General features: G+C 41.1%; 1 protein-coding gene across 1 annotated transcript in view; it reads right to left on the reverse strand.

The window, feature by feature from the left end:
- The window catches only part of ryr3 (ryanodine receptor 3), a 399971-nt gene that overhangs the window by 32344 nt on the left and 346471 nt on the right, over window positions 1–21156 (reverse strand). Inside the window, exons 86-93 of the mRNA XM_067991361.1 lie at window positions 19655–19759; window positions 16915–16996; window positions 14944–16256; window positions 14786–14835; window positions 14516–14681; window positions 7413–7499; window positions 6285–6458; window positions 3909–4039 (exon numbers count right to left, since the gene is read on the reverse strand). Coding sequence (XP_067847462.1) covers window positions 3909–4039; window positions 6285–6458; window positions 7413–7499; window positions 14516–14681; window positions 14786–14835; window positions 14944–16256; window positions 16915–16996; window positions 19655–19759 — 2108 coding nt within the window. The remainder of the gene's footprint in view (window positions 1–3908; window positions 4040–6284; window positions 6459–7412; window positions 7500–14515; window positions 14682–14785; window positions 14836–14943; window positions 16257–16914; window positions 16997–19654; window positions 19760–21156) is intronic.

Consider the following 21156-nt stretch of genomic DNA (forward strand, 5'->3'; position numbering starts at 1 on the left):
GGGCTCGGACTGCTTCATTATTTGAGGGGTTGCGAATGGAGCTGAACACTGTGCAATCATCAGCGAACATCCCCATTTCTGACCTTATGATGGAGGGAAGGTCATTAATGAAGCAGCTGAAGATGGTTGGGCCGAGGACACTGCCCTGAGGAACTCCTGCAGCAATGTCCTGGAGCTGAGATGATTGGCCTCCAACAACCACAACCATCTTCCTTTGTGCTAGGTATGACTCCAGCCACTGGAGAGTTTTCCCCCTGATTCCCAATGACTTCAGTTTTACTAGGGCTCCTTGGTGCCACACTCGGTCAAATGCTGCCTTGATGTCAAGGGCAGTCACTCTCACTTCACCTCTGGAATTCAGCTCTTTTGTCCATGTTTGGACATGGCTGTAATGAGGTCTGGAGCAGAGTGGTCCTGGCGGAACCCAAACTGAGCATGGGTGAGCAGGTTATTGGTGAGTAAGTGCCGCTTGATAGCACTGTCAACGACACCTTCCATCACTTTGCTGATGATTGAGAGTAGACTGATGGGGCGGTAATTGGCCAGATTGGATTTGTCCTGCTTTTTGTGGACAGGACATACCTGGGCAATTTTCCACATTTTCGGGTAGATGCCAGTGTTGTAGCTGTACTGGAACAGCTTGGCTAGAGGCGCAGCTAGTTCTGGAGCACAAGTCTTCAGCACTACAGCTGGGATGTTATCGGAGCCCATAGCCTTTGCTGTATCCAGTGCACTCAGCCTTTTCTTGATATCACGTGGAGTGAATCGAATTGGCTGAAGACTGGCTTCTGTGATGATGGGGATATCGGGAGGAGGCCGAGATGGATCATCCACTCGGCACTTCTGGCTGAAGATGGTTGCAAATGCTTCAGCCTTGTCTTTTGCACTCACGTGCTGGACTCCACCATAATTGAGGATGGGGATGTTTGCAGTGCCTGCTCCTCCCGTTAGTTGTTTAATTGTCCACCACCATTCATGACTGGATGTGGCAGGATTGCAGAGCTTTGATCTGATCCGTTGGTTGTGGAATCGCTTAGCTCTGTCTATAGCATGTTGCTTCCGCTGTTTAGCATACATGTAGTCCTGAGTTGTAGCTTCACCAGGTTGGCACCTCAATTTTAGGTACGCCTGGTGCTGCTCCTGGCATGCTCTTCTACACTCCTCATTGAACCAGGTTTGATCCCCTGGCTTGTTCGTAATGGTAGAGTGAGGAATATGCCAGGCCATGAAGTTACAGATTGTGCTGGAATACAATTCTGCTGCTGCTGATGGCCCACAGTGCCTCATGGATGCCCAGTTTTGAGCTGCTAGATCTGTTCTGAATCTATCCCATTTAGCACGGTGGTAGTGCCACACAACACTTTGGATGGTGTCCTCAGTGCGAAGACGGGACTTCGTCTCCACGAGGACTGTGCGGTGGTCACTCCTACCAATACTGTCATGGACAGATGCATCTGCGACAGGTAGATTGGTGAGGACGAGGTCAAGTAAGTTTTCCCTCGTGTTGGTTCGCTCACCACCTGCTGCAGGCCCAGTCAGGCAGCTCTGTCCTTCAGGACTCGGCCAGCTCGGTCAGTAGTGGTGCTACCGAGCCACTCTTGGTGATGGACATTGAAGTCCCCCTCCCAGAGTACATTCTGTGCCCTTGCTGCCCCCAGTGCTTCCTCCAAGTGGTGCTCAACATGGAGGAGGACTGATTCATCAGCTGAGGGAGGACGGTAGGTGGTAATCAGCAGGAGGTTTCCTTGCCCATGTTTGACCTGATGCCATGAGATTTCATGGGGTCCAGAGTCAATGTTGAGGACTGCCAGGGCCACTCCCTCCTGACTGTATATCACTGTACCGCCACCTCTGGTGGGTCTGTCCTGCAGGTGGGACAGGACATACCCAGGGATGCTGATGGAAGAGTCTGGGACGTTGGCTGAAAGGTATGATTCTGTGAGTATGGCTATGTCAGGCTGTTGCTTGACTTGTCTGTGGGACAGCTCTCCCAATTTTGATGTTAGTGAGGAAGACTTTGCAGGGTTGACTGGGCTTGGTTTGCCTTTGTCGTGTCCGGTGCCTAGTGGTCCGATGCCGGGTGGTCCGTCTGGTTTTATTCTTATTATGACTTTTCGTAGCAAGATTTTACAACTGAGTGGCTTGCTAGGCCATTTCAGAGGGCAATTAAGAATCAACTACATTGCTGTGGGTCTGGAGTCACATATAGGCCAGACCGGGTAAGGACGCCAGATTTCCTTCCCTAAAGGGCATTAGTGAATCAGATGGGTTTTTACGACAATCCGGTAGTTTCATGGCCACCATCACTGATAATAGTATTTTAATTCCAGATTTTTATTTAATTAATTGAATTTAATTAATTGAATTTAAATTCGCCAGCTGCCGTCAGATGCTTCCTCTCACCCTTACACATTCGCACTGTTGCAAGCCACCCACCCACAATTCACAGGCCACACACACTGGCAGCTATTCAACCACAACAGGCACATCACCCAGACACACGTCCTGCTTTCTTGCAGGAGAAGGTGGCGCATATCAGGAGGCAGCAAGTGGCAGTGACATTTAGCCCCTCGAGCCTGTTCCACTATTCAATGAGATCATGGCGGACCTGTGACCTAACTCCATATACCCGCCTTAGCCCCACATCCCTTAATACCCTTGGTTCACAGAAATCTATCAATCTCAGATTTAGAATTCACAATTGAGCTAGCATCAACTGCCGTTTGCAGAAGAGTGTTCCAAACTTCTTCCACCCTTTGCATGTAGAAGCGTTTCCTAAATTCACTCCTGCACGTCCTGGTTCTAACTGTTAGGCTATGTCTCCGTGTCCTAATATTCAAGTATAGGAGACCTCCAAAAGCAGCTACAATTGTCTCGGCAGCCAAAAGCAATAATCCAGCCACTAACCTGTAAATCCTGCATGGTCCCTTTAAATAGCGCTGGGGGAGGTCCTCCAGGCAATCTAAGACACGTTCAGATGGCCGGGGTTAAGACTGTGCGTTGAGTTGAGCATTAAGTGCCAAAATGGTGTCTATCACTTTAAATCAGCGTCACACACTGATTGTATGTATTTCCTCCTTACTTTACATGCAGCTGGTGTTCGGTATTTGCACATGCGCTAACTCCTATACCAAGATGGCGTCCGGCGTACGTCATGCTGGAAACGTGCGTGCGCAGCCAAGACATCTTGGCACCTTGAGAGGCCGCATAGCGCCGAAACAACAGGCGCTACATGGCCCAATTTAGCGCCCAGTATCTTTAGATCAATACAAAGATAATTGTAATGAGATAATAGTGAAGTGGAACTGAGTACAATCAAAATTAGGTATTGATTTTAGAACCTCGTTTTGGAGTTTGTTCAAATCTATGATTCATAGTCTTAAAATGATGTAGTTGGCATTGCATGGGGAGGATACATCTACCATAACTGAATGCACTAGACAATAAACTGCACTTATAACTAGCAATGCAGTAATATAGTTGTTCATGGAATCATGGGATGCAAATAGCTCTTCCTGATCTGCACTGCTGTGGGGAGGACACAAGGAGAGGACAGGAGGGAAGAGAAAAATCAGAAGGAGTATCATTCTCAAGCTGGTGTTTTGCACCTGTTCAGTGTGGAACTGGTGGAGACCAGGGAGCAGGTTGCCTATCCACTCTCTTGAAGTTGCTATGCGATCCAAAGAGACCAAAAATAAAAAGGAGTTTACCTTCAAATAATAAAAAAAATCTCTTCATAACCAAAGCCTTTTTCTCATGTGGCTGTTGATGAATCCAACTGGATAGTGACAAAATAAAACTAACATCCTTCAGAATAAGCTGTCCTGAAACCTATAGAATTAAAATTTGTTTGTGTTTTTGTGTGCTAGTACAAATGTGTTATTTGAACTGAGTTTTTTTTTACATACGGTGTGTTGATGACAAGACGATCCCACTGTCCTTTAATGTCATCATCAGATGGCTGTTCTGTAATGTACAGACCATCAAACTCCAGCTTTCTGGCAATCTCCTTTTCTCGCTTGAAGACCACAAGGGGGACCTTTGAACGTATTAAATTAATAAAATCAGCTTCTGGCATTTTGCTGCATGTAAAGGAAATTGTTATCAGGCAATGCGAATGCTTCAGTATAAGCTTCAAACATTACTTGTTGACCGCATAACCCACTGTTTTTAACACGTGGATAGCTACAGGCTTCTTAGCTATCAATTAGAATTGATGTTACTGCAACAACAACTTGCACTTATATAGTGTCTTTACCATAGTTAAATTAAGGCACTTCATAGGAGCGTAATCAGACAAAAATTGACCCAAGCCGAAGAAGGAGACATTAAGACAGGTTGGTCAAAGAGGTAGGTTTTCAGGAGCATCTTAAAGGAGGAGAGAGGGGTGGAGAGGCGAAGAGTTTCTGGAGGGACTTACAGAGCGTAGGGCCTAGATGGCTGAAGGCATGGCTGTCAGTGGTGGGGCGAAGGACGTAAAGATGCATAAGAGGCCTGAATTGGAGGAGTGCAGAGATCTTGGAGGGTCGTAGGGCTGGAGGATGTTACAGAGATAGGGAGGGGCGAGGCCATGGGGCGATTTGAACACGAGAATGAGAATTTTAAAATTGGGGCATTGATGGATCGGGAGCCAATGTAGGTCAGCAGGCTCAGGGGTGACGAGTGAACGGGACTTGGTGCGAGTTAGGATACAGGCAGCAGTTTTGGATGAGATCAAGTTTATGCAGGGTGGCAGGTGGGAGGCCAGCCAGGAGAGCATTGGAATAGTCAAGTCTCGAGGTAACAAAAGCGTGGATGAGGGTTTCAGCAGCAGATTGACTGAGGCAGGGGCGGAGATAGGCGATATTACAGAGGTGGAAGTAAACCGTAATTCACAACTTTGGTTCTGCCTGCTGTAAATTCCTTCAGTAGCCATGAAAGGTGCATACTAAGCAATGAGCGCAAAACCAGATACAAAAGCAGCAGTGTTATCCCCAAAATTGGGGCAGCCATTGGTGGCAGTGCTCTTAAATAAACGTTGAACTACACTGGGTACTAGCAACAAAACTAGGTGGGATTGTGAGTTGTGAGAAGGATGCAAAGAGACTTCAAGGCAATTTAGACAAGTTGAGTGAGTGGGCAAATACATGGCAGATGCAGTATAACGTGGATAAATGTGAAGTTATCCACTTCAGAAGGAAAAACAGAAAGGCAGAGTATTATTTAAATAGTGATAGATTGGGAAATGTTGATGTACAAAGGAACCTGGGTGTCCTTGTACACCAGTCACTAAAAGCAAACATGCAGCTGCAGCAAGCAGTTAGGAAGGCAAATGGTATGTTGGCCTTCATTGCAAGAGGATTTGAGTACAGGACAAAGGATGTCTTCCTGCAGTTATACAGGGCCTTGGTGAGACCACACCTGGAGTATTGTGTGCAGTTTTGGTCTCCTTATCTAAGAAAGGATATACTTGCCATTGAGGGAGTGCAGCTAAGGTTCACCAGACTGATTCCTGGGATGGCAGGACTGTCGTATGAGGAGAGATTGGGTCGACTAGGCCTGTATTCACTAGAGTTTAGAAGAATGAGAGGGGATCTCATTGAAATGTATAAAATTCTGAAAGGACTAGACAGACTAGATGCAGGGAGGATGTTTCCCCTGGCTAGGGGGGTCTAGAACGAGGGGTCACAGTCTCAGGATACGGGGTAGGACATTTAGGACTGAGATGAGGAGAAATTTCTTCACTCAGAGGATGGTGAACCTGTGGAATTCTCTACCATGGAAGGCTGTGGAGGCCAAGTCACTGAATATATTTAAGAAGGAGCTAGATACATTTCTAGACACAAAAGGCATCAAGGGGTATGGGGAGAGAGCGGGAATATGGTACTGAGATAGAGGATCAGCCATGATCATATTGAATGGCAGAGCAGGCTCGAAGGGCCGAATGGCCCACTCCTGCTCCTATTTTCAATGTTTCTATGTTTAGGCCTCTTGCACCCCAGCATATGATAGAACCACTTTTTATGTTTCCTGTTGTGTTTGAGGGCAGGAGAATGCTCTGCACATATGAGTGATGCAATCCCATGTAGCTGCCTCTACAGAGGGCAGGGGGAGCACTTCAACCATTCAGCCAGCTTTTTGCTGCCTCTTCTTCCCTGGTTGCTTTCAGAACCACCTTGTAATGAAAATGGGTGATTTTGTCAGTAGCAGGACGGAAAATTTGGATAGCAGAACCACTTCCTGAAGTGGTCTGAAGTATTTCAGGCTTTTCAAAGTGGGAGCATTTGAAAGATGTTGTACTGTACCTTCAATATGTAGTACCCAATGACACAAAGCATTGAGATGATAGTGTGAATAATTGCAAGAAACGTCAACATTGGGGCCATGTATCCAGTAGTCTCCTCTAACACGTAGTAATCTTCATTATCATCATTCCAGAAACTGAAATCATCACCCTCACCCTCTGGAGGCTCAGTCACCTTAAAGGGAAAAAATAAAAACAAAATGCATCTGAAATTATATAAAATGAATATTTCATGGTAAAGCAAACATTTAAAAGTATATTTTAAACTTTGTAATGTTTCTATTTTTAATCAAGACCAGCTGTTTCTGAAATAAATACATAAAATGCGATGAGTAAACAACAACCTGTCAGTATTCTGAAAAGAAAAAAAAGTGAATGTTTTTATCAGTTGAAATGTTTTTCCATCTTTATTTTTTCATTTAAAATACTGACAGGCCTGCTGTGTATTTCTAGCACTTTCTGTTTTATCTTTTCATTTCTATTTAAATTCTGACTTGGAAAGACCTTGGTTAATGTCCAGGGGTGGCACAGCATGCTGGAGTTTTAACACTGGAACAAGTGTTCACAGCTACAATTCCTGATCTCGGCTACGTCAGTGTAGCCGAGACTGAATGGAAGATTCAGTATGTTACTAAAGCATTTCAGTTAAGATCAATTCACTGTCTGTTTTTTAAAATATAACCTATTAATGTATGATTTCCGAACATTAAATCATCCAACTGGCTGTGCCAAGTTATTGTAAGTTTCAATTCATAAGAACATAAAGTCTAATGTGAGAAAAGGGCAAAAACCCACTCGTTCAGAGCCCATAAATGATTATTCTGCCATGGACTTCCCTCCCACACCACCTATTGATTTTTTTTTAAGCAACACCAAATTCCTTCCCCCATTGTTCCTGAAAAAAAAATCAAGTGGTGCTACCTACATCCTTATAACCCTCAATCTCTTCTCAAAAATTGACTCTGAAGCCACTACCATGTCTGATAATCTGTCTACTATACAGTGGAAAAATGTTTTCTTCTAAGCTCTAATCTTGTTTGATACTTGTGAACTTTGAATTATTCTATTGTTATGAGCAAAATTGCAAAAATAAAATGTAAAAAACAAGTGTTCACATTATTTTCAGTACCTTGTAGAAGAGCAGAATGAAATTGATAGCAAATGCCAGAAACAGAGCTAGAAATCTCAGGTTGTAGAAATTCCTGGCTAGATAATTCTGAAACAAAAATAATTCACTTGTGATGTAACAACATTTAAACAGAATCACAGACCAATTTAATTTGATGTTTTACACATGACTCCTATTTTATTACATTCTTATATTTGTATTGCAGAACATCTTCCCACTGCTGTAGAAACATTTATATTGAAGGGTAACTTCTGCAGCAGCCACATCCACTTAAAACCATGGTAGTGTCTCTGGATTCCCACTGACAGAATAGGAAGGGTCGTTGATGGTGGATTTGTTCACATCCTGTACCCATAGTCTGCAGCTAGCTGGTGAGAGTTGCTAAAAAGCAACTGAAGCTGAAGCAGCAGCTAATTTGATTTCCCTTCAATTAGTAAAAAGACCATGGCTTCAATCAGTGTGACACTAAATAGATGACCTGCCGCTATCTGCAAAAAACCCAAGTGCATATATCAGCTGAGGTTGGAATTCAGCCCCTGCACCATCAATCCTTTCCTGTGACCATTTTAAAATTGTTTAAATATGTCAAAACTGAAAAGTAGAAGCTAACAACAAACCTGTGTAGAATGTTACATTTATACAAAATGCCTTTCTAATAAATACGGTCATATTTATAGTCCTTCAATTTTGCACTCCAGTTGCAAAAGAATTGCCATCATATCCCTGCCTGTCAATCAGCTGGCAGGATCGTTCTGTAGCGATGATGTCACAGCCTCAATTCAATGTAATTTCAATTTCAGCCCTGGGTTGTACTAATTTATTGAGGTAACCATACTATAAATATATACAATGATGACAGAGAAAATTGTCAATTAACCTTGAGTTTTACATGTGCTTCATTGTGCAGTTTATAAAACTAGAAATAGCAGTACAGGCAGTGTCGGGACTGTAATATGTGGCAGTTTGTGGACAGCGAGACTGTCCCAGATTGCCACATCTGCCATAAATGTCTCAGGCTTGTGACACTCCAGCTCAGAGACTTTGAGCTGGAGTGTGAGTTAGAGACACTCTGACACATAAGGGAGGGGGAGGTAGAGCAGGAGGTCCCAGAGACATTGGTCCTATCCAAAAGATATGAGATAAGGATGAAGGCTGCCGGGAGGATGCCCAGAATGCTAACCATGGCACCGTGCAGCATGAGACAATCCAAGGAGGAAGAGGGGAACGGGGAGGATCAGAATAGAAAGGTTGTAGTCATAGGGGACTCTATAATTAGGGGGATAGATAGAGTCCTGTGCAGTCGCGACCGAGAGTCCAGGAGGGTGTCTTGCCTACCTGGTGCAAGGGTAAAGGACATCTCGGAGCAACTGGAGAGGGACCCTAAAGGAGGGTAAGGCTCCAGTTGTCATGGTCCATGTCGGCACCAATGACATAAGAAAGAACAAAGAGGAGGTCCTGTTAAGGGAATATCAGAAGCTAGGAACTAAATTAAAAAGCAGGACGTCACAGGCGCTAATCTCAGGTTTACTACCCGAACCACATGCTAATTGGCATACGGTTAGGCAGATCAGAAAGGTGAATGCGTGGCTGAAAGAGAGGTGTGGGAAGGAGGGGTTCCATTTCATGGGACACTGGTACCAGTACTGGGACAGGAAGGAGCTGTACTGCTGGGATGGGCTCCACCTGAACCAGAATGGGGCCAGAGTCCTAGCGGAAAGGATAAATAGGGTGGTTCATATGGCTTTAAACTAGCAAGATGGGGGGAGGGATCTGGTAGCCATAACAAAAGCTTAAAGATAAAAGAAACAGGAGATGAGTGTAAAGATCAGACCAGGGTAAGGAATAAAGATAATATAAACGGTAAAGGAACAAATACAGTTATAAAACAGAAGTATAAAAGGACTGTAAGAAAATAAAGTAAAGGAATAACTATTAAAGATGAATTAAACTGTACAGCAATGTACACAGCATCCAAAATAAAACGGGGAAACTGGAAGCAATAATCTGTAGCGATGAACCAGATGTAGTAGGAATAACTGAAACATGGCTACATAAAGGATAGGACAGGACTAAATATTGCAGGTTATAACATAGTCAGAAAGGATAGGGAAGGATGAAGGGGTGGTGGAGTAGCTGCAATAATTAGAGATAACATAATGGCAGTAGAAAAAAGGGACATAACCATCAGAAGAATAGAAACAGAATCCATATGGATTGAAATAAAAGATAAGAAGGGATTGATCACATTAATAGGGGTATACTACAGACCACCATAGTGGAAAGGAGGTGGAGGAAAAAATATGTGAAATGAGTAAAGGACATAGAATAATAAACATGGGAGATTTTAACTATCCCCAATTAAACTGGCAAGAAGAGGTAGGTAAAGGGGTACAGGGAATGGAGTTTTTACAATGTGTGCAGGACTCTTTTCTTACCCAGTATGTAAAAAGCCCAACAAGAGAGAAAGCACTACTGGATCTAGTAATAGGAAATGAACTAGAACGGATAAGAGAAGTAAGTGTAGGGGAAAATCTGGGCAATAACGATCACAACACAGTAAGATTTAAGATAAAGATTGAGAAGGATATAAGTAAGACAAAGACCAAAGTAATAAATTGGAAAAAAGCTGATTTTCAGGGGATGAGAATGGAACTAGGGAAAATAAATTGGAAAAATTTACTGACAAAGAAATAGAACAGCTGTGGGAAACATTTGAAACAGTGATCAATAGAGTCCAGGAGAAATATATCCCACTAAAAAGCAAGAACAATCTAGCCAGTAATGACACACTATGGATGAATAAAGAAATAAGGGCAAAATTGAAACTAAAGAAAAAGGCATTCACTAAGTACACAGACCACAAAAGAAAGGATGACAAAAGGGAATATGAAAAGGTTAGGAAAGAAGTTAAAAAAAAATTAGGAAGGCAAAGAGAAACTATGAAATAAAGTATTCTACAGAAACAAATAATAAAAGAAAAATCAGGATAGGGATAGGGATAGGGCCACTAAGGGATACACACGATAAATTCACAGGTAATGACAGTGAAATGGCAGGAACATTAAATAATTACCTCAATATTTACCAGGGTGACTAACGTGGTGGGCATGACATTAGAAGAGATCAAATAAGATACAAAGACATTTAAGATAGAATGGGGGGAGGTAATTGATAAACTAATCAAACTTAGAGAGGATAAAACACCTGATCCAGATGGATTGCATCCACGTATATTAAAAGAAGTTAGGGAAGAGATAGCAGAGGCACTATATACATAAAAGTTCATTTGAAAAGGGAATAGTGCCAGAGGACTGGCCAGTCAACTAATGTGATACCTATATTTAAAAGGGAGATAGAACCAGTCTAGGGAACTATGGACCAATTAGCTTAACGTCGGTGGTAGAGAAGATAATGGCATTTTTAATCAAAGATGTAATAGAAAAACATCTAGAAACCAAAGATATAATAAGGAATAATCAGCACGGACTTCAAAAGGGAAGGTCATGCTTGACCAACCTTACTGAATTCTTTGAAGAAGTAACAGAAAGGGTAGACAAGGGTAATGTAGTAGATGTAATATATTTGGATTTTCAAAAGGCCTTCAATAAGGTACTGCATTGTAGACTCATGACTAAGGTCAGAGCATGTGGAGTCAGGGGACAAGTAGCAGAATGGATAGCAAGCTGGTTACAAGACAGAAAACAGTGAGTAGGGGTTAAAGGTAATAACTAAGACTGGCAAAAGGTGGGAAGTGGTGTTCCACGAGTATCGGTGCTGGGACCATTGTTGTTCACCATTTACATAAATGATTTGGACTCGGGAATCAGAAGTACGATTTCAAAATTTGCAGACGACACCATATTGAGGATATGGTTAACACTGAGGAGGACCGCGACAAAATACAGGAAGACATTAATAAACTTGCAGAATGGGCGTGTTATTGGCAAATTAATTTCAATATAGATAAATGTGAGGTATTACATTTTAGTAGGAAGAATAAGAGGGCCACAAACTGCTTGGAAAATAAGTGTCTAAATGGGGTAGAGGAGCAGAGGGATCTTGGGGTACAAGTACACAAATCACTAAAAGTAGCAACACAGGTTAATAAGGCCATAAAAAGGCAAACCAAGCATCGGGGTTCATTTCTAGAGGGACAGAATTGAAAAGCAGAGAAGTTATGTTAAACTTGTATAGAACCTTGGTTATACCACACTTGGAGTACTGTGAACAGTTCTGGTCTCCATATTATAAAAAGGATATAGAGGCACCAGAGAAGGTACAAAAAAGATTTACTAGGCTGATACCAGAACCGAGAGGTTATACCTATCGGGATAGATTGAACAGGCTGGGGCTCTTTTCTCTAGAAAAGAGAAGACTGAGGGGTGACCTGATTGAGGTCTTTAAGATAATGAACGGGTTTGATTGGGTAGATGTAGAGACGATATTTTCGCTTGCGGGGGAGACCAGAACTAGAGGCCATAAATATAAGATAGTCACTAATAAATCCAATAAGTAATTCAGGAGAAAGTTCTTTACCCAGAGAGTGGTTAGAATATGGAACCCGCTACCACAAGGAGTAGTTGAGGCGACTAGCAAAGATGCATTTAAGGGGAAGTTAGATAAACACGAGGGAGAAAGGAATAGAAGGATATGCTGATAGGGTTAGATTAAGTAGGGAGGGAGGAGGCTTGTGTGGAGCATAAACACTGGTATGGTCCTGTTGGGCCGAATGGCCTGTTTCTGTACTGTACATTCTATGTAATATCACTATGACTTCTTGATTAAATTATCACTCATGTCCACAGATGAGGCAATAAAGATTGATAAAGTGTGTACATTGGGAGATTAACTATACCAGTGATTATTTTGGCATTATGAAGAGTGCACAGTCACTGGTGCAGTCAACTTCTCAAATACACGGACTTAGAAATACATTTTTGTTACTGAGTCAATAAGTTGGAGATAATGTCTGAAATCGTAATTTTTGATCAAAATTGAATTTGTTATGCAGACATCAATAAAAATTAACATTTTAGTAAATGTTCCGAGCAGGTACAGAGACGGGGAGGCGGGGCAGTGGAGGTGAAATTATTGCTAAGTGTGCATTTATATGTAGTAATTTGGTGAGTTAGTATTAGTGGAATATTAGTATATTTTTGCCCACTCCTAAAATTACTCTGGGAATCAAACTGGATCAACGCATGTTGAGGCAAAGATTCACATTTTTTTGATTTGTTAATCAACAAATGAAGACAAAGATGCAAATTTGCTCATGCTTTTCTGCTGGCTCACAAAACATTAATAACATCGGCTATAAAGGCATTAAGGCAGTCGGGAGAGTTGGCAAAGGTCCAACATGCAGTGAGCCAGGATACATTGTAAACACCAGCTCAGCCGTTTCAGTCCATACAAAAGTATGAATGCATCAGCAAGTCTCAGGTTCATCAATAAGTCTCACTTTGCGTTGGCAACAAAGCTACTTTGACTTCATCAAAGAACAATGTGTGAGCAGTCTATTCCTTAGCAAGGAGGCCATAGATGAATTGTTCCATCTTTTGGAGCCAAAACTACAACTAAAGGACAAATTTGGGACCATGCTGCCAGTACAGTAGCAGCAAAAGTGACAAAGGCACTCAACTTTTTTTTGTCACTGAAATGCAGGAGACTGGGCAAGGATCAGTCAGTTTGTCATTTGTTGTAGTATTAGCCAGATCACGGATACCCTGTTTCCATATGCTGGTTAATACATTAAAACTCGCTAATGCGCTATTTTTGACACCAGCAATCCTTATGGCTCGAGGAACTGGGTTGTGGACTGTCCAAACTCATTTCACAGAGGGTCCTTACAACCAGCAGACAGAGAGGAGTTTCATCAAATTATTCCTGGCTGGATTTAAATTCAGGTTCCAGAGGTGAAAAGATAGTATTGTTGTGCCAGAGATTTTGAAGTTCTAGCCAGGTCCTAGTAGGAATGGAGTACTGGACAAGCCATACCTAATTTTGAAATCTTACTCAAAGATGAATAGCTGGAAAGTAGAAATATTTTCAAACAGTACGTGTGCTGTTCAGCACTTGAGGTTAAAGGAGAGTGGAATTCTGCATCTGACCTGTGCTATACAACAGTTCGCATTTATATAGCGTCTTTAACATTGAAAAATGTCCCATGGCACTTCACAGAGGTATAATCATACAAAAGTGAATGCAGAGACAAAGACGGCGATATTGGGTGACCAAAATGCTTGGTCAAAGAGGTGGATTTTAAGGAGGAACTCAAAGGAGGAGAGGGATGTGGAAAGGCAAAGGGGTTTAAGGAGGGATTTTCAGAGTGTGGGGCCAAGATATCTGAAGGTATGCTGCCAATGGTGGGCCAAAGGCAGGTGAAGGATAGACAAAAGGCCAGAGACAGGGGAAGCGAGAGTTTGAGAAGGCAATTGGTTGGTTGGGGGGGTGGGAGGGGTGTGGGGTGGTCGTAGGGCTGGAGGAGGTTACAGAGTTAGGGAAGGGTGAGATCATGAAGGGATTTAAACATGAGGATGAGAATTTTAAATTGGAGGCATTGGGGGACCGGGAGCCAATGTAAGTCAGCCAGCACAGGGGTGATGGATGAACAAGACTTGGTGCAAGTTAGGATACAGGCAGCAGAGTTTTGGATGAGCTTAAGTTGATGGTGGGTGGAAGATGGGAGGCTGGTCGGGAGAGCATTGGTATAGTGGAATCTGGAAGTAACAAAAGCTTATCATATTATTAAAAAATATCCTCGGCCTACAAGACATGTAACTAAATTCAGCAGCCTTAAGCAAAATCATTTCAAAGACTATCCGGTCATGCACACATCTCTAGTGTTACACCCTTGTATATAATACTGCTGCCTTTAATAGACAGAAATGGGTCAAAACTTAAGCAAAAGCTTATTTTATATAATATGTAATTAGGCAGCAAACACAAATCAAGGGTGGGAAAGTGGAGTTGAGGTAGAAGATCAGCCATGATCTTATTGAATGGCAGAGCAGGTTTGAGGGGCCATGTGGCCTACTCCTGGTCCTATTTCTGATGTTCTTATATTCTTATGTTCTTAAAATATCATACTAAACCTAGCCACATACCACAGTTTTGGTTTGGTAGATTTCCAGGCCCTCCCAGAAGCTTGCCAAGAATGCCTCGGGCTCTTTTTTGTTCTGCCCATGTCGTCTCTTTTTCTTTTGCTCTTGTCCCTCACTTTCAATTGGCTGTTCCTCTTTGGCTTTGTCCTTCTTCTCGCCATCCTCTGTGCTATCAAGACAAGAGCACACCAGGAAACAGAAGTCACTTACCTGGCAACAACTCACAGTTTTAACTGAAATTCTTTGAATCGATTTGCTGTTAGGGGAACTTACTCAGCCTTCTCAGGCTCTGTTTTATTTTCAGCTTTACTCTTTTGTTCAACCTTGAAATTCAGTATAAAACACAATAAAACATTTAGACTGAAAGCTTTATGACAATTAAAATAGTGAAGTTGAAATTTTGAAAAACGGAAAATGTTTTTAAAACCTACCTCTGCTTTCTTTTTTTGACATAATGCTTTCTCAATACTAGGAGGGCTGTCTACTCCTATAATCTCTGTGACATCACCAAGACCTCCATGCATGTCACTGGCCGCTTTGCCACCCCCTTTTTTCAAACTTGTACCAAATATATCGGGCATCATCTCTGATTCACTTTTCTCACCTTGTACTATGGACTCAAGCTCTGCTAAAACATCTGCCTCAGGAATTTCTGCTCTTTCTGACTCAGTCACATCTCCATGAATTCCAAGTTGTGTTGGATCAGGCATGCTAGCTAAAAGGTCTGTGACAGTGATGTTTTTGGCACCTTCAACTAAGCCACCCCCAAACATGGCACTCCACACAATCTGAAAAAGTCCTTGTATTACATTGAAGATAAAGAAGATAAAGCCAATGAACAGCATCCAGAAGAAGGAGAAAAGTGCCATTAATAACTCTATGGTTGTCATCCTCTTAATCTTCTTGTATTGCCTTCTGATATTTTTAAATGTGAAGATGCTGAAAAATTTCAACAAACTAATTTTGAAATGATGACAAGCCAATGCAAATGCACTTGATGACTGAAGCACCTCCTGATCTTCTCCTTCTTCAATAGGGGTAGGCTCCTCTTCGTCATCGTCAGGTCTCTCAGCTGTGTCAGGTTCAGAGATTTGAGATGCTAGTTGCATTTCAAATATGGTGTCCTCACAAAAATTCACAAAGAGTTCCATTTTTTCTGATTCTCCTCCTTCATTCACAACATCAAAGATGAATTGCCTTTTGGATTCCTTGACTTGAGGTTTCTCCCACTGTGCCCTACTTGATTCACTGATTTCAAAGTAGACCCTTTCTATGCGTTTTGCACCACCCATAATCTCAATGCGTCCTAAATAGGGTTCAAAGTATGTGAGAACGCTTTGCGCTGGTTCCAAAAAGGTCTGCAGACGGCTATCATTGGGCATGTGTTCAGATAAGTTGGTCAGTAATACAGCTACATTAAAACCAATGTCCTTGGCTGGTTCGTGGAATCGGTCAGTAAATTCTATATAGTTAAACATATCATTTTCATCTGCTTCAACACAAGAAAATAGGAACTCTATTTCGGATTGTGTGTATTTCTTCTGACTCTCTAAAGCTTTTTGGAATTCTTTTTTTGAGATCACTCCTTTACCATCTGGGTCATAGTCTTTGAAGGTATCAGAAGTGGTTATATCCTTTAATTTAAGAAACATATCAAAGAACTTGAGTATCATTTCCACATTGCTGGAAGATTCAACCAACGTGTCTACCATCTGTTTGCCTATTGTTCCATTTACGACATTACCTAAGATTTGTAGAGAAGAGCACAGTAAATTAAAGTGAACACAAACACTAAGAAAGTGTTCTAAAAATAAATTCATTAATCCAGATATATACATTTTTGAAGCCAATGTTCAAGAAATTGTCAATGCATAAAAATAATTTATGAATTAAATTCAACAAAAACAAATACAATTGTCTGGATTTTTTTTACAAGGTATAATACATCTGCATTCATATCATTACCCAAAAAGATTTAAACCTGAAACATAAAGAAGTTTAAAGAGATAAAGTAGTTTCAGTTTGGGACACGATAGCAAATAAAATAGGATGACTATTTTTGTAGTCTCACAAATATATATATATATATATATATATATATGTGTATATACACATACATACACCACTTCAGTGAGCAATATGTAATCAAGACCAACCTTAAAAGTATTATTACTGACTTGATTAAATTTAGTGAATCATTTTAAAATGATGCAGAACTGGATATTTGTAACTGGACTAAACAATATCGTTATTAAAAATGTGTAGAAGGTAAGTGATGTAAATCTCTGATAAAAATTAATATTTTGACAGATGAGAACATTCATAGCATTAGCTAAACATGCTCCATTAGACCAGATGCTAACTGATCTTCTAAAGGTGCACAGCATGTAAGAAATGTTAACCTTCCAACAGTGACAACAGCATCACCACCATATCCTTCTGCAGATCCAACAACTCCTTCAGCAACTCAATCTGGCTGGAATCCTAAAAACAAAAACAAACATTTCCAAGTTTTTATTAGTTCATTTTTGTATAGTAGAAAAGAAACAAGCCCTAAGCTATTTAGTTATCTTTCATGATTTGAATTGACACTTAGGACAGTCAAGAGAGGAGTAGAATAGCTTAGAAACTAAAATCTATCAAAATATTTCAATATCACAGTATTTTAACATACATAAACACTCAAGCCCTGGATGAAGTTCGTGTTAAACACAATCACTGTAAAGGCTTTCAGCAAGCAAAGTCAAATCAGCTTTGACAGTTGCAACTTTAGAGAAATATAAATAGATTCATTCACTTCTCTTTTTAAAATATCAAAAGTAGAAAAGAATCTGAATGCTGTGCTAGGAGAGTCTCGCGCCTTGTTATCCTAAAGTAACCCAGTATCGCGACAACCCATAGAACCCATGGCTCGAACAACCCAGGGGCTATAACATTTGAAGTTTTGGAGATTTAACTGCGGAGGCAAAGTTAAAATTCCAATGTTCCTTGTGGGCAAGCTTACCCGTCTCAACTATGTTGTCTGTGCAGTCAGAAATTATAAACTGTCCATGCAGTACTATTATTCATCCAGATGAATTATTTGACTATACTGTACTTCAGTTGTCAATTGCTCCCCCACAGCATACTTTCCCATTTTACATATCTTAGACAATAAGTACACTTTAGAGCATTATATTATTATTGAAATAATGGGCCGTAATTTGCTGTGGCAGAGCATCTAACGGCACCTGCAGTTAGTTAGACTTGCCCTTGCACGTTTAGGTTTTTAAGTTTTTTGCGTGGCAAGTTGCTGAAAGGGCGAGCTGATAATGTTGCAGCGAGGGAAACAGGGCAACCAACAGGGTATCTCCTTAACCAATCAGATTGAAGGATTGAGAAATTAACAGCGCAAGGATTGAGAAGAAGTGTAAATTTGAGTGGGTGAATTCAATGTCAAATCAGGTATAGAAAGAGAAATAAAGAGAGGGAAAGAAAGATTGGATTAAAAAAAAAAGAAAGAGACTGATAGGAAAAGTAAAATTAAAAATTTGACATTTTAAAATCTCTAACAACAATTAAAACCTGAAGGAATGAGACTCCACATCTATAATAGTTAATTTTTAGTGCCAGAGAGTTTGATTGGCAGTAATTAACACTTAGCACATTGTTAAAAAGGTACTTAGACTTAAATGGACAAGACTTAACTTTTTGTGGCGAGTTTAGTTTGTATCTACTGCTCAAATACAGCAACTTCACGCCATTTCAATGGTGAGGCAGATGGCGAAATGTCGTTTTTGCGAAGCTAACGGCACAGAGGCACATCCCGGACAGCAACTTTTGGATTTCTGTGTTTATCCGCACATCTGCCCCTCACCTGAAGTTGCTGTACCATATGCATATAAATAACGGTGAGCGGCCATAGCCCCACTATTATTTTGACAGCAAATTCTGGCCCAAGAACGATTTGCAGTCTATGGCTGAGAAGTTTCTTTTTGATGGCCAGGCCACAGTAAGTGTGTTGGAGTGGGAATTTTGCCTGCCTGACAGTCACACCACTGAGCCAGTGAATTTCCCCCACTGGGTTCAGTATTGGCTGGGTTTAAGTACCGAAAAGTCTTTGGGTCTCCTCAAACAAAGCAAAGATTTTCCTACTTCAGTTCCTCTTTAACTTTGTAGGTAAATCTGTGAGGTTACACAACTAACATGATTTCTCTTACTGATATTGTTTAATGACTCATAGTATTCAACTAATCAGGGCAAGCAGCACTTGTCCTTCACCCGGGGTAAATGCAGGGAAATGGGACCACGCCACTATTACAGCATCTGAATCTCATTCACATAGGATTTAAATAATAATGTCCTTAAGGCACAAAGAAGCACAGGTGCTAAATTTGGGAACAGGAACAACATGGGCAGCGCTGTTAGGGCGCTACATAGGTGCTGCAGGATAGCACAACTTTTCTTTTATGCTGGACCCAAAAAATTGGGTGCTAAACCCAGGAAAATCCACTGTATTATGACATTCCTCCTCAAAATACCGTTATTGTTAAAATAAACCTATATATCATTGGCTGCTTTCTGCATTGTTGTTGTAAATGAAAACAAAATATTTGGACCATAATTAATTGGCAATATAATTAAAAATGGTGCCTTCCTGATCTGTATGGCTTGGTACCACATCAGGCCATACCGACCAGGAAGGACCCCGATTTGATCTCTGGTCCCTGCTGAATTAGCTGATATCAGCTGGCTTCTCCACAGCCCCCTTATTCCATATCTGCTTATTTTAGCCTTTCTGAAATGATATTGTAGCACAGCCCATGTTTGTACTTTCTTTTGTACTGGTGTCAAAAAGTTATTAATAATAGTACCACGGTCCACATTATTATTCAGTAACCGAATAGCTCTCAGCACTCAATCACCATTTCTTCATTCTCAATTTTTTTTTAAAAACAGAACCTGGGGTTTATTTCAGGACAGCTCAGCTTCAGGTTTCAAATAGCTAATAGATATCGTCTGGAAGGAGGAAATTTGGGCGTGCAGCACTTCAACTCCAAATTAGGAGGATCCCTTGGGGGCTCCATGCAACCCCAGCTATGTTTTCAACAACATTATTAGTGCAGAGACCTGTGTTTGTCAGCTTTGTAGTGGGGGACGTACCTGAGAAAGCTTCATTTGCATATTAGCAAAAACATGAAGGAAACCAACCACTGCATCCCAGAGCCTGCTGTGGGCTAAACTCTGCTGGTTACCAATGCAAGGGCCCTACACAAACAAAATCAAAAGGATATCTTTCAGAATAAAGTGCCAGTGACAAAACTTGAAGCATTTTTGTATGTGTTAGTTCACGATTGGTTTCTTTTTCGTTGATTACAGTACACACAAGGTGAATTTTGGTTTCTGTTAACCGCAAGGCGCAAATACATATCTTGAAAATCATAGCAATGCATTGAATACATAGAAGCTACAACACAGAAACAGGCCATTCAGCCAAACAGTCCGTGTTGACATTTATCAATTTATGCAAGCAAATAGTTTTCAGCACATTTACACACCCTGTTCTCCTATCCCTTCAACCACCTATCCAATCTAATCTTGAATGTCTCTGCCTCAACCACTAATGCTGAAAGTGAATTCCACAGACTCACAACTCTCATAGAAACATTCCTTGCTAGATGCAAAAAGATCGAGGTCCATCTAGTTCGCCTTCTACCAGCTTGATAGTCGCATGATACAATAGTAATGGAGTTGTTAACTAATCATGGCAATAATTCTCCATCAATTAGTCTACCATAGACCCAGACAGGAGCTATGTCCCCCAGTCCGAGACTCCCCAACCAACAGAAATAGTTTCTCTCTACCCATCAGTTCCCCTTAATATCTTGAAAACTTCAATCAAATCACCCCTTAATTTTCTAAATTCCAAGGAATACAACCCTAGTTTGTGTAATCTCTTCTCATAATTTAACCCTTGGAGTCCAGGTATCATTCTAGTAAATCTACGCTGCACTCCCTCTAAGGCCAATATATCCTTCCAAAGGTGCGGTGCCCAGAACTGAACACAGTACTCCAGGTGTAGTCTAACCAGGGTTTTGTATAGCTGTAGCATAACTTCTACCCCCTTGTATTCTAATCCTCTAGATATAAAGGTGAGCATTCCATTAGCCTTTTTGATTATTTTCTGTACCTGTCCATGACATTTTAATGATCTATGTACACGGACCCCTAAGCCTCTTTGTACCTCTGCAATGTTCTTGCCTACTTCCTTTAAAACCCTGGGCTGGAAACCATCTGGGCCTGGGGATTTGTCACTATTTAGTGCCATTATTTTCTTCATTATTGTTAATTTCCTTATGTTAATTATGGTGAGTCACCGTCCCTGATTCAAAATTAGTTTCCTTGGGGTGTCCGGCATGCTATCCTCTTCCTCTACTGTAAATACTGACACTATGTAATTATTTAACATGCCCACCATTTCCTTATTTTCATTTACAATATCACCATTATCAGTTTTTAAGGGGCCCACATTGCCCTTGATAACCCTATTTTTCCTAATATAATTGTAAATTTTTTTTGTGTTGATTTTGATATCCCTTGGAAGTTTCTTTTTATACTCTCTTTTTGTAGCTTTTACTATCTATTTTGTCACCCTTTGCTGTTCC

Source organism: Heptranchias perlo, chromosome 10, assembly GCF_035084215.1.
Source record: "Heptranchias perlo isolate sHepPer1 chromosome 10, sHepPer1.hap1, whole genome shotgun sequence".
In the NCBI taxonomy this organism is placed as follows: Eukaryota; Metazoa; Chordata; class Chondrichthyes; order Hexanchiformes; family Hexanchidae; genus Heptranchias; species Heptranchias perlo.